Source organism: Zalophus californianus, chromosome 5, assembly GCF_009762305.2.
Source record: "Zalophus californianus isolate mZalCal1 chromosome 5, mZalCal1.pri.v2, whole genome shotgun sequence".
In the NCBI taxonomy this organism is placed as follows: Eukaryota; Metazoa; Chordata; class Mammalia; order Carnivora; family Otariidae; genus Zalophus; species Zalophus californianus.
The window spans coordinates 59,585,319-59,599,034 of record NC_045599.1 but is presented as its reverse complement, the minus strand read 5'-3'; the positions used below and the strand labels follow the sequence as shown (position 1 = coordinate 59,599,034).

General features: G+C 43.0%; 1 protein-coding gene across 2 annotated transcripts in view; it reads left to right on the top strand.

Moving 5' to 3' along the window:
• The first annotated feature begins 1,021 nt into the window (after positions 1-1,021).
• Positions 1,022-13,716, top strand: part of ARSB (arylsulfatase B) — a 167,053-nt gene continuing 154,358 nt past the window's right edge. The window contains exon 1 of one of the 2 annotated variants that reach the window (XM_027606027.2): positions 1,022-1,828. In XM_027606027.2, the coding sequence (XP_027461828.1) occupies positions 1,511-1,828 (318 nt within the window). In that variant the 5' untranslated portion in view covers positions 1,022-1,510. The remainder of the gene's footprint in view (positions 1,829-13,716) is intronic. The other variant, XM_027606028.2, reaches the window with a different exon arrangement.

The following is a 13,716-nucleotide window of genomic DNA, read 5'->3' as shown; positions in this document are numbered from 1 at the left end:
CAATGGAATATTACACAACCATCAAAAATGAAATATTGCCATTTGCAACCATGTGGATGGAACTAGAGGGCATTATGCTAAGCGGAGTAAGTCAGAGAAAGACAATTATCATATGATCTCACTGATACATGGAATTTAAGAAACAAAACAGAGGATCATAGGGGAAGAGAGGAAAAAATAAAACAAGAGGAAACCATAGAGGGAGACAAATCATAAGAGACTCTTAATCATAAGGAACAAACTGAGGGTTGCTGGAGGGGAAGGGGGTAGGGAGATGGGGTAACTGGAGGATGGACATTAAGGAGGGCACGTGACATAATGAGTATTATATAAGACTGATGAATCACAGGCCCGTACCTCCGAAACCAATAATACATCATATGTTAATTAATTGAATTTAAATTTTAAAATGTTTTTTTAAAAAGGATTAGTTTCCATTGCTATCAGTTATCCACAACTTATAAAGCTGTGAAATAATTCCCATGGCATCAGATTCAGATAGCCTGAAAGGATGTATCCTACAGTGCATAACCGTCTGGCCCCCATAACCGTAAATAGTTACCGTCTATCTCCAAACCAGAAGAGGCAGAGAGTTTTGGATGGCAGTGGTCATAAGGCTAACTTCCCAATTCAGTGAGCATATGGTTAAGGGAATTTTTTCCTTCCATCCTCAGATGATTGCAAGCAGATTAGATACAATACTTCTTTGGCTCACTACTTGAGTGTCGCAGAGACAGCCGTGAAGAGGCCCATACCTGGACAAGCTAGTGAGCTACTTAATGGTCACACAACAGCCCCCCAACTCCTCAGGGCTGCCTAAGTAAAACTGCACCTTCAAAAGGACACCGTGCAGTCGGAGTGGGTATTTGGCCCCCTTTTGGGTAGTGAGGAGGAAGTGGCTTCACGGGCGTATGCTATTCATAAATGAATGTGAAACATCACCTAGAGTTTTGCCTCTCCATCGACCGCCCACTTGCACAAGTCTGAGTTCTTTTGCTAGAAATGACTCCCCCACGACCTCTAAAACATCACGGCTCAGGATGTGAGTTTGGGTTAGGCTCAACCAACTACAGGCTTCTTTATTGAAAAAAAGGAGGGTACATTATAATTCCTAACTGCCAAGTTTGTTGCGAAATTTAAAGAAAATGCTTTGCAAACTGCGAAGAGTTACTAAAAAGATCAAATCTGCTCCTCTTTGAGGATGCTAGGTCGCAAAATTCATCTATGGAAAGAGAAGAAATCTTGGCTCCCATAAAGCATCAACGGAGTTTCCCCGGAGCTGGGCCAGCGGGAGAATCTGGTGCTTCTCCGCTGGCTCCTCCCCCGTCACACCGGCCCGGGCCCGGGTCAGAGGCGGCGGGGGCTCCCGCGCCAGGCCTCCACCGCCCACCGCCCGCTGGGGTGAAATACCGTGCGGGGGCGGGGCAGGCCCGGCCGCCCAGTTCCTGATTCTACAAGCGGTGCCGGGGGCTGCCGGCGCCACAGGCGCTGGCACCGTGGGCGGCGAAGGATGGGCCGGCGCGGCGCGGCGAGCCTGTCCCGAGGCCCCAGCCTGCGGCGGCCGCTCCTCCCCGGCGTCCTCCCCTTGCTGCTGCGCCTGCTACTGCTGGCGGCCCCGCCGGGCGCGGGCGCAGGGGCCGGCCGGCCGCCGCACCTCGTTTTCGTGCTGGCGGACGACCTGGGCTGGAACGACGTGGGCTTCCACGGCTCGAACATCCGCACGCCGCACCTGGACGCGCTGGTGGCCGGCGGGGTGCTCCTGGACAACTACTACACGCAGCCGCTGTGCACGCCTTCGCGGAGCCAGCTGCTCACCGGCCGCTACCAGGTACGCAGCGCCCCCGGCAGCCCGCCAACCCGTCGCCGGCGCCCCGCTCCGCCCCTCCCGTGGCCGCCGCTCTGCCCTCCTGCCGCGCCCCGCCGCCCGGCCCGCGAGCCTCTGGCAAGTGGGGCCGGGAGGCCGGGGCGGGCGCTGGCGATCCGGCGTCAGTTTCCCGAGCTGGGTCCAGGCGAGGCGGCTGCTCCCTCTGGCCGTGCCGTCCCCGCTTCTCCCCGGCCCGCAGGCCGCCGCGGCCTCCGCGCATGCCCGCTCCAGGGCGACCCGCAGCCCCCGGGGCCCCACTTCCTCCTGGGCTTTTTCGGTCTTTCGTTTTCTAAAGGTCGGGGTGAAAGGGTTTCTAGGAGAGTGGTAATGCTAGGCCTGCGAGCCGTAGGCCGAAGGGTCGGAGTGGACTCTGCAGAGAGGTCCTGAAGACTGACGAAGGAGAGGGAGCGGGCTGGGCACCCCGGAGTGAAGCGGAGAGAGGAGGGGAGCCGGGAAAGCAGGGGCGGGGCGCCAGGTAAAGGGAAAAGAGTGTGCGCTGTAGGTGCGACTCTGCTCCCCTGCGAACCCAGCGGCCCTAGGTTAGGACTGTCGGATCAGAGATTGATTTTTCCAGTTCTCAGCACAGTGAACCTACCCAGGTTGATTTTTCTTGGGCTGCTGATATTCCTTTCTGATTTAACCTTGTGTTCAGTGCTTCTGAGCACCTTTATTATCTATTTATCAATGAAGTATAATAGGCATATAATATCCTATCAGCTTCAGGGGTGCATCATAGTGATTCTATATCTTTGTACATTATGAAATGATCCCCATAATAAGTCTAGCTATCATTTATCACCATACAAAATTACAGCATATTATTGGCTATATCCCCAATGCTGTACCTTATACCTCCATGACTTATTTTTTATCTAGAAGTTTGTACCTCTGAATCCTCTTCGCCCTTTTCACCGGCCCCGCAACCCCTCCCCCCTCTGGAAACCAACTGTTTCCTGTATCTATGAATCTGTTTGTTTTATGTTGTTTGTTCATTGTTTTGGTTTTTAGATTCCACACATAACTGAAATCATATGGTATTTGTCTTTCTCTGACTTTGCTTCGCATTATACCCTCTAGGTTCCATCCATGTTGCGACAATGGTAGGATTTCATTCTTTTTTATGGCTGAGTAATATTCCATGTTTTATATCTATATTTACATATATATATGACATCTAATTTTATCTATTCATCTGTGGATGGACGCTTAGGTTGCTTCCATGTCTTGGCTATTGTAAAGAGTGCTGCAGAGAACATGGGGGGGGGGCATAGATCTCCTCAGATTGGTTTGTCCTTTTCTTCTGATAAGTATCCAGAAGTGGAATTGCTGGGTCATGTGATAGCTCTAGTTTTAATTTTCTGGGGAACATCCATACTGTTTTCCCTAGTGGCTGTACCAATTTACATTCCTGTCAACAGGGCGGAAGGCTCCACATCCTCACCAACACTTGTTATTTCTTGTTCTTTTGATACTAGCCAATCTGACAGATGTCAAGTGATAGCTCACATTATCTCTAAAAGCTTTTCTTTAACAACTTCTATGTAGTTAACAGAGATATGTATACTTGTAGAGAGTGTGCACATATGTTACATAACTAAGAATATCAAGAACATTTGCATGGTGCTTCACTGTTTTTAAAGTTATTCTTGAAATAGCTCATGAGGTAGCTGTAACTTTTAATCCCCTTTTACAGATAAGGAAATAAACTTGTAGAAGTTCGATTACATGTTAAGAATCACACAGCTAGAAAGTGGTAATATTGGGTCTTGTGCCTCTCCTGTATCCACTGGTCATCTCAGGCCCATAAAATTGTATCCTTTTTGCTTAATCTGACTAAGACTGATGATTTTATAAGATCCTGATGTGATTATGGCTATCTATATTAACTACAATAAATGGTTACTGTTCCAGAACACAAGCATACCTCCTTATACATGTTCATTTATTTTTTTTTAAAGATTTTATTTATTTATTTGACAGAGAGCGAGAGCAGGGAACACAAGCAGGGAGAGTGGGAGAGGGAGAAGCAGGCTTCCCGCGGAGCAGGGAGCCCGATGCGGGGCTCGATCCCAGGACCCTGGGATCATGTATACCTCCTTATACATGTATTGTTTATTCAACAAGCACATTTTGAGCCCTTACTGTGCAAGTCACAGGATATGCTTGAACCTTGCCCTCCTAAGTCTGTGTTCATGTAGCCTCTCTGATCAACCCTAGCTCGTTGTCCAAAGATCAAGAGAAGGGAGGGTTTATTTGCAATAAAGATTTCCATGGTGATCCAAAGACTTGTAGAAACAGAAAAGATAGAATTTTACTACAGGACTGAGAAGTAGCTGTCGTCCAGGTTTCCATGAAGGTCAGGGATGGCTCCCTTCACCCCCAGCCCTAGGTACTTTCCACAGGTCTAGCCTTGGCTGCAAGGTGTAATCAGGAATCCGTGCTTTAAGACAGATCTCACCCTGGACACTTAGTAGGAGTAAGGGCGCATTTGAGTAAAGAAGGAAGGAGAGAATGCAAGGTCTGCCCCCAATAGTTCTGCATTTGCTCTGAAATAAGAGAACTGAACTCAAATTGCAGAAGAATGGGAGGGCCATTCATTTCTCTGACTTCCTCCCTTCCAACAGACTTGAACAAGAAAGCAAATACCATACTTTAAAAAACTTGTTCTTATAATTGGCTGCTTTTGTCCCCTAACATCCTTCTCTGCCAGTCACCACCATTCCATCTTGGAGAAAAAACGTGTGTAGAGTGCCCTGTAGTTAAGATGTGAAGGAAGGGTAGAAGTTGCGTACTCCAAAACAGTTCAGAGACCACTCACTGTCGCAGGCTAGCCTCCCTAAACATTTTGCTTGACTTTTCTCCCGTTTTACTCTGATTTCAGGAGACCCAATTACAAATTACCTCAGGCTAGCAAGCGTCCTTTTCTAAAGGAGCCAACACTTCAGGGAGAACTAAGGAGCCTCATTGCCCTCAGATACTATATACTGATACCATTCTGAGCACTTTACACTTTAATTCATTGACTTCTCTCAGCAACCCGGTGAGGTAGGTACTACTTTTATCCCTATTTGATAACAAGGAAACCAAGGCTGGAAGAGGGTAAGAACCTTGCCCAAGGTCACAGGGCTAGTAAGTGGTAGACCAGGACGTGGCCAGGCAGCATGGCTCTCAAACCACTACATTATGTTGCCTACTCAGAATTATTAAAAATATCATCACAAGAGCTGCTTCAGATTTGCTAAACGATCCATTACTTTGGACATTTAGGTCGTTTCCAAACATCTCAACAACAAAAAGTTAACCCATATTGTTTCAAGTTAGGAATTGCCTATGTTAAATGGAAAATGAAAATAGGGGGAGAGGTTTTATTTCTGAACGAGTCATGTGTTGTGCAATATTTTAGACACTAAAATGAGGAAATTTGTTGACTATTTCAAAGTTAGGTACTTGAAAGAACTACATAATAGTTCTATCTGTGAACTTAACAGTCGTCTTTTAATAGAATATTTAGAGACCCATCCTTCCCATAGTCATGTCACTTTAGAAGAGTGTAAAGTGATAACTAAGCCTAGCCTGATTGAACTTAGTTTCCCCAAATTCTGAGTTTTAGGTTTTTGGCTTATTAAAGTATTTAGTGAAGAGGACTGGTTGGGAATAATGAGATGTGGGTTCCAGTGTTCACCATGTCAGTCTTCACACTCTGACTAGCTGGACATCATTTTCCACATCTGTAAAATATGGGAGCTGGGCTGAACTCCCTGGCTCTTTCTAGCTCTACATTTCTTTGACTCTAAGGCCCTGAGTCCCTTAGAGCGGGTTTCTGACTTGGCAAATGTACCTGATCATAGCTACTCACCCCATCTACTGGCGGGAAGAGAGATTACTCCTGCTCAGCGCGCTATGCTATGCGCCTTACAACGTTGCTGCTTGTTTGTCCAGAACTTGTTTCAACAGGCACGTGAACCCAGCCTTTTATATATGGACATGTAATTGTTCAGAACCCTCACATATGAACCTTTTTAAACCTGCATACTTTGGTGAAAAATGCATGGAGTTTGATAAAGCGGGGAAGAGGGAGACTGATCGGAAGAGGAGGCAAATGGTTATTGGTAAATTCAGGACTAGAATTCAGGTGACTGTACACAATCTTATGACTCCTTCGTTCCTTATTTAAAAAATATTTTTGATGTATATTTTGATGTATATTTGAATAGACAACACAATGGTTTGAAAACTGAAAAGTTACTGAAAATCTCTCCTTATGTACATGCCCGCATGTACACACACACACTGTTTTGTTCCTTAGGCATCGGCTCCCCATTGTGAAGGCAAACAGTGCTATCTGAATTGTATATGTAGTTCTTTCGTAAAGTATTTTATGCATACACAAGCAAATACATATGTGGATATTACCTTTCTTTTTATATGGATGGTAGCATACTCTTCACATGTTTGTTTTTATACTTGAAATAATTCCACATTGTTAGTAAAAGAGCGTTCTCAATATTTATGACTATAATATTTTGTTGAATGGATATATGATAATTTATTTAACTAGTCACATCATGGTGGCCATATAGATTGTTTCTAGTCTTTTGATATGTCAAAGCTGAAGTCAGTACCTTTGCTATATATCATTTTACACATGGTTAAATATATCTGTAGGATAAATTCTTAGAAAAGGACTTTTTCTGGGTTTAAAGGTAGATGTGTTTGTAATTTTGAGAAATCCTACAAAATTGTACTTCAGTAGGTTGTATCAATCTACATTCCCACCAGCAACATAAGATATTGCCTATTTTCCTATACTCTATTTTTAAAAAAGATTGTATTTTTTTTAAAGATTTTATTTATTTATTTGAGAGAGAGAATGAGAGATAGAAAGCACGAGACGGAAGAGGGTCAGAGGGAGAAGCAGACTCCCTGCTGAGCAGGAAGCCCGATGCGGGACTCGATCCCGGGACTCCAGGATCATGACCTGAGCCGGAGGCAGTCGCTTAACCAACTGAGCCACCCAGGCGCCCAAAGATTGTATTTTTAAGTAATCTCTATACCCAGCATGGGGTTCAAACTCATAACCCCAAGATCAAGAGTCATATGCTCCACTGACTGAAAAGTCAGCCAGGTACTCCTCCTATACTCTATTTTTTTTTTAACGTTTTATTTCACATACCATCAAATATACCATTTTAAGTATCTAATTTATCAGTTTTTCATATATCTGCAAGGTTGTACAGCCATCACCATTGTCTAATTCTAGAACATTGCCATTACCCCAAAAAGAAACCCTGTAACTGTTAGCAGTCAATCCCCATTCCCCCCTTCCCCCTGCCCCTGGCAGCCACTGATCTACTTTCTGTCTTTATAGATCTACTTATTTTGGACATTTCATATAAATGGAATCATATGGTAGATATCCTTTCATCCACATTATGGCATGTACCATTCCTTTTTATGGCCACATAATATTCTATTGTATGGATATACCAACATTTTATTTTTCCATCCATTAGTTGATGGGCATTGTCTTTTGGCTATTGTGAATAATGCTGCTGTGAACATCCACATATAAGTTTTTGTGTGAACACATTTTTTTTTTGTCACCTCTCTTGGTATATACCTAAGAGTGAATACTAGATCATATGGCAGCTCTATGTCTCATTTTTTGAGGAGCTGCCAAACTGTTTCCACAGCAGATACACCATTCCCACCAACAATGTTTGTGGGTTCCAGTTTCTCCATATCTTTGCCAACCCTTGTTACTATCTTTTTGATTATAGCCTTCTAGTCATCCTAGTGGGTATGGAGTGGTATCTCATTGTGCCTTTGGTTTGCATTTCTCTAATGGCCTTGAGCATCTTTTCATGTCTTATTTGTCGTTTTTATATTTCTTTGGAGAAAATCTCTACTCAAATCCTTTGTCATTTTCAAATTGAGTTGTCTTTTCATTGTTGAGTTGTATGAGTTCTTTATATATCCTGGATGTTAAACCCTTTTCATATACATGATTTGCAAATACTTTCTCTTATGGGTTTTCTTTTTACTTTCTTGATAGTGTCCTTTTATGTATAATAGTTTTAAATTTTGATGTAGTTCAACTTAATTTCTTTGGCTGTTTGTGCTTTTGGTGTCATATCTAAGAAACCACTAAGGTTATGAAGATTTACCTCTGTGTTTTCTTCTAAGAATTGTATAGTTTCAGCTCTTACATTTAGGTCTTTGAACCATTTTTAGTTAACTTTTATATTTTTCTGAGGAATGTGGATGCATGTGGATGCCCAGTTGTTCCAGGACTATATGTTAAAAAGATTGTTCTTTCCCTCCTGAATGCTCTCTCCACTCTTGTCACAAATCAGTTGACCGTAGATATATGGGTTTATTTCTGGAATTACAATTTTATTACATTGATCTATATGTTTATCCTTATGGCAGCACCACACTGTCCTGATTACTCTAACTTTGTAGTAGGTCTCAGAATCAGAAAATATGACTCCTCCGATTTTGATCTTTTTCAAGAATGATTTGGCTCTTCTGGGCCCCTTGCATTTCCATATGAATTTTAGGATCACCTTGTCCATTTCTGTAAAAAATGCCATGGAATTTTGATAGGGACTATATTGATCTATAAATCCATTTGGGAAGTATTACCACCTTAACAATATAAGTCTTCCACATGAACAGACATTTCTCCAAAGAAGACATCCAAATGGCCAATAGACACATGAAAAAGTGCTCAACATCGCTCGGCATCAGGAAATACAAATCAAAACTTCAATGAGATACCACCTCACACCCGTCAGAATGGCTACAATTAACAAGTCAGGAAACGACAGATGTTGGCAGGGATGCAGAGAAAGGGGAACCCTCCTACACTGTTGGTGGGAATGCAAGCTGGTGCAGCCACTCTGGAAAACAGTATGGAGGTTCCTCAAACAGTTGAAAATAGAGCTACCCTATGACCCAGCAATTGCACTATTGGGTATTTACCCCAAAGATACAAATGTAGTGATCTGAAGGGGCACGTGCACCCCAATGTTTGTAGCAGCAATGTCCACAATAGCCAAACTGTGGAAAGAGCCTAGATGTCCATCCACAGATGAATGGAGAAAGAAGAGGTCGTGTGTATATTTACAATGGAATATTATACAACCATCAAAAAATGAAATCTTGCCATTTGCAACGATGTGGATGGAACTAGAGGCTATTATGCTAAGTGGAATAAGTCAGAGAAAGACAAGTATCCCATGATCTCACTGATATGAGGAATTTGAGAAACAAGACAGAGGATCATAGGGGAAGGGAGGAAAAATGAAACAAGACGAAACCAGAGAGGGAGACAAACCATAAGAGACTCTTAATCTCAGGAAACAAACTGAGTGTTGCTGGAGTAGAGGGTGGTGGGAGGGATGGGGTGGCTGGGTGATGGACACTGGGGAGGGTATGTACTATGGTGAGCGCTGTGAATTGTGTAAGACTGATGAATCACAGACCTGTACCCCTGAAACAAATAATACATTATGTGTTAATAAAAAAGAAAAAGATATATATGTCTTCTAATTTATGAACATGAGATATGTTTCTACTTATTTAGGTCTTCTTTAATTTCTTTCCAATAATGTTTTGTTGTTTTCAGCATGCAAGTCTTAACAATTCTTTGGTTATGTTTAGTTCTAATTTTTTATTTTTTTGGATATTGTTATAAATGGAATTGTTTTCTTAATTTCATTTTCAGTTGTTCATTGGTAGGGTATGGAAATGCAACTGACATTTGATCTGTATCCTGCAACCTCACTGAACTTACTAGTTTTAAAAGAGTGAGTGAGTGTGTGTGTGTGTGTGTGTGTGTGTGTATGATACCTTTAGGATTTCCTATATACAAGATCCTGTCATCTGCAGATAGAAATAGTTTTGCTTTTTCTTTTCCAAACTGGTTGCTTTCCATTCTAGATGCTTACCTAATTGCCCTGACTAGAACCTATAGTACACTTTGATTAGAAGTGGCAAGAGTGGACACCCTTTTCTTATTCCTGATCTTAGAGGAAAGCTTTCAGTCTATCACCATTTAGTATAATGCATTCATTCATTCTTTCATTCAACAAATATTGATTGAGCAGCTAGTTATGCTGGGTATTGTGCTATACTCTGGGGACCTCCTGGTGCTTGTAGTCTGTTGCAGGTGAGGTGAGGAGAAGGAGGGACTAAGCGGGGGATGAAATAAACACATAAACAAATGAGTAAAGTGTGGTGAATTTAAATGGCCTGGCAATAAATGTAGAAAAGAAAATAAAGTAGGCAAAAGGCTAAGTGACTCAGGAAATTATCTCCAAGAAGAAGATAGGGGCAGAGGCCTGGACGAAGAGGAGTCAGCCATTCGGAGATCCTGGGAAAGAGAATTTAAAACAGTGGGAGGGACAGCCAAGTGCAGGCCCAGAGCCTGCCAGTGAGCTCTTTCTAAGAATGGGGACAAGGTCTCTGTGGCTGGAACTGAGCGGAGGAGGGTATGAAAAGCATGCCGGGAGCTCAGAGGTGGAGGCAGGGTCTCCCTGTCCTCATACTGCCTGCTCATGATAAAATACTAAACTTAACTTAGTTGTTCGGGTTTTCATAGTGATGTTACATTGAAGGCTACTGTAAGAACGTTTCTAATCTAACAGTGTTCTGAGTAAGTATATGTTAAGGAACCACAATAATGAGCCATGTGGCATTCCTTGTATACATGTTATTCTGGTTAGAATTCAATTTCACCCCCCCCACCTTTTTTTAAAGTAAGCTGATTTTTAAAATTGTCTTTAGGAAGTACTTTCAAAGTTTCACATAGAAGAGATTTAAATAGAGGTATGCATTAAAAAAAAGATCTTTTCATCTTGGCCTTCAGCCCTCCTTCCTGTACAGAGCCCCTATTTATTACTTTCTTGGTATCCTTTGGAGGCATGTTGTGCCTATAATGAAATAGATTTTACATTCACTTTCCCCGTGTTTGAAATCTCAAGGATGAAATGTTAATTTAAAAATCCTTCGTAGGGTGTGAGGATAGGACAGATGTTGTTTAAGGGGACAGACGTGCAACAAGCCGTAAATACGACCTAGAGATCTAAGGTGCAGTAGAGTCGACAGTACCGTACTGTCAGCCTCCCGCTTGGTAAGAGACTGGAACTTAGTGATTCCAGCCATGGAAAAGAAGGGACAAGTGTGCAACATGATAGAGATGTTAGGTGTTGCTACAGTGACAAAGATACCACGATGAATAAATGTGGTGCACCTTAAATTTACACAATGTTATATGTCAGATATATTCCAATAAAAATATATAACAAAGATGTTTGTAAAAGTGGTCAAATAAATAAATAAAATCCATCAGCATTTCTAATAGAATTTGTATAGTGCTTTTAGGTCAAAAGAAGACTTGAAAATGCTAAATTTCTATATTCTTACAAACTGATTTTACTCAATACCAAATATTCGTTATAGCTCTGTATTCTTAGTACACATTGTAAGTGTGCTTGTTTGTTCTCAAGTCTGACTTGTCCTTTAGACGGCCTTGCTTGTCCCTGGCCTAGAGAAGCAGTCTCAGTGTTGAGCAACGAAATGAATGAATGTGCTAAGTACTTTAACAGCTGAGCATTTCCTGAGAGAGCTCAAGCTCACTCTCTTCACTATGTATGGTTGACATGCCATTTCTAGGGCCCCTGCGTTCTTTTTAAGAAACAAAAAAGATTAAAGGGTAACAATAGCAGTGGGCCTTAGTGGGAACATTTCCTTTTAGGAAAAAAGTAAGGAAAGTAACTTTGGTCCTCTACTGGGAACATTCTTACCTTGGGAACGGAGGGGGCCACTCCACCAGAACTCTGTAACCTTCGCAGAGAACAGAAGCAATGAAAGATGACTCCAAGGTTTCATTCTTAAGGGACCCAAGTCACATTTTTCTTAATCACATTGATAAATGGAGAAGACATTTCAGGGCTTTTCACTCACCCCTGATGCAAAACCTTGGACAGGAAATATAGGAAGGAGACTGCGCAGCACCATTGTGGGCAATTGTTGACTTTTGCTTCAAGTTGCTTTAAGAATGTGAGCGGCTGAGACCCATGGCTCCAGGCAGAATAGGGCATTGCGTACTGGCATGGAGAGAGGATGAGTTCTGCCTGAGGATGCTCTCATTTCCCTGCTTCTTTTCTTTAGTGCCCTCAGCGTCCTGCCTGCCCTTCCTTTATCAACCTCCTGCTTGCTTGCCTCTCCTCTGGACAGTGGACTCTCCTATCCCTGGTCGCCTCTCCCTGGACTCTAAGACTAAAGGTGGGGCAAAGAGGAGTGAAGACCTAGAAGAAGTAGGTAGGGTGAGTGGGGAAAGAAGTAGGTCACAGATTGGGAGTGTTCGTGGGACCCTCTAGCAGTGGCATCCAAGGAATCAGAGATAGGAGCATATAGTCTGTGGGTCATAGGCGCCTCTGAAGAGAAAGCACTTGTTAGCTTCTATTCCTGTGCTTCCTTAGAGGGAGGAACAGAGGATGCATCAGCTCCATAGTGACAAATAAGATGGCCCCCTACTAAAACACATCAGGGCTTTAATGTGGGGAGCCCTGAGGATGACTTGATTTGCTAGGTCTTTTGTTTTGCTGAAGCCAGCTATCTTTCCTAAGCCTAGCCAGAGTCAGGAAGCATTTTCCCAGAAGGCAAGGGGCATCTGGAAGCCATATTCTGCAAGCACTGAAAATATTTTACAGAAACAATTCCATGTTTTACATATTTTACTTCCCACTAATTGGAAATGAGGAAATAAATAAGTTTGGGGCTAAGTGGAGTATGACCCACTGACTTATGGGGTTTTTTTGCTATTGGTTTTTGAGGCTTGTTATTTCAAGAATCACTCTGAACATAAGCTGTCACTGTCTGGTAACTCTCTTTGTTTTTTGTTTCTTTAATCATATCACTTTACTAAAAATTTCCTTTCTTCTGTATTTTCCTACCTTTTCATTTGGGGCTTTTGGTTGGATTTATAATTTAAACAGAGGAAGGCACTGATTCAGTTTTTGCCTTGTTTATTCTTTTTACCAACAACATCCCTTTGTGGGGTTAGTCAGAGATTTACACTCTTTGCTAATCAACACCAAAATAAATAGACCCTTAAAACTGTCAGTGACACCAGCCAGCTCTGCAGCCTGGGTTCTGGAGGACCAGGCCAGATGGCGGAGTCAGGCCCTAACACATAAAATGTGTGTTCTGGAGCTCTTGGCTTCGACAGCGTGGGCAGCTGACTGCTTTTTCGAAGGCTTAACGGGGGGAGGGAGCAGATTCTCCACTACCCATTTGTTCTGTGGGACAGCTCCAGGAATAAACCCTAAGGTGGCATGAGTGGTACCTGACCATGGTTAAAACCTGTAGTGTACTGGCTCAGGGGCAGGCTGGAAATTCTGAAGTCCTGGTCGGCCACCAGCACGTTCTGTGATTGTGTTCGGTCATGGAGCTTCCCTCTCGGCCCCCTGGTGTATAAAGTGGAGGGTGGGCCTGCCTGCTTTTCCGAATTTTAAAGTACTGGAGTAGGAGGTGTACAAATACATGGGTGCACTGAGGGTATGAGTTCATCATGCACAGGTCCAACTGACAGGACAGAATCTTTCTTCTGTTCAGCTGGGTATTATCTCAGCATTGCTAAGTTAGGAGAGAGATGGCATTCATTGCCATATACGTAACAGTGGTTCATGGAACCCCTGGGAGAGTTTGTTATCAGTGTGGCTGAACTATTGCGCTCTAAGCTTCCAAATCCTGTAGATAATCAATCAGTAGACTACCTGGACCTCTTAAAGGGGGATAGGAAGAAATTCTGAGGGTGGGAGCCACCCTCCTTCCTTCTCCTT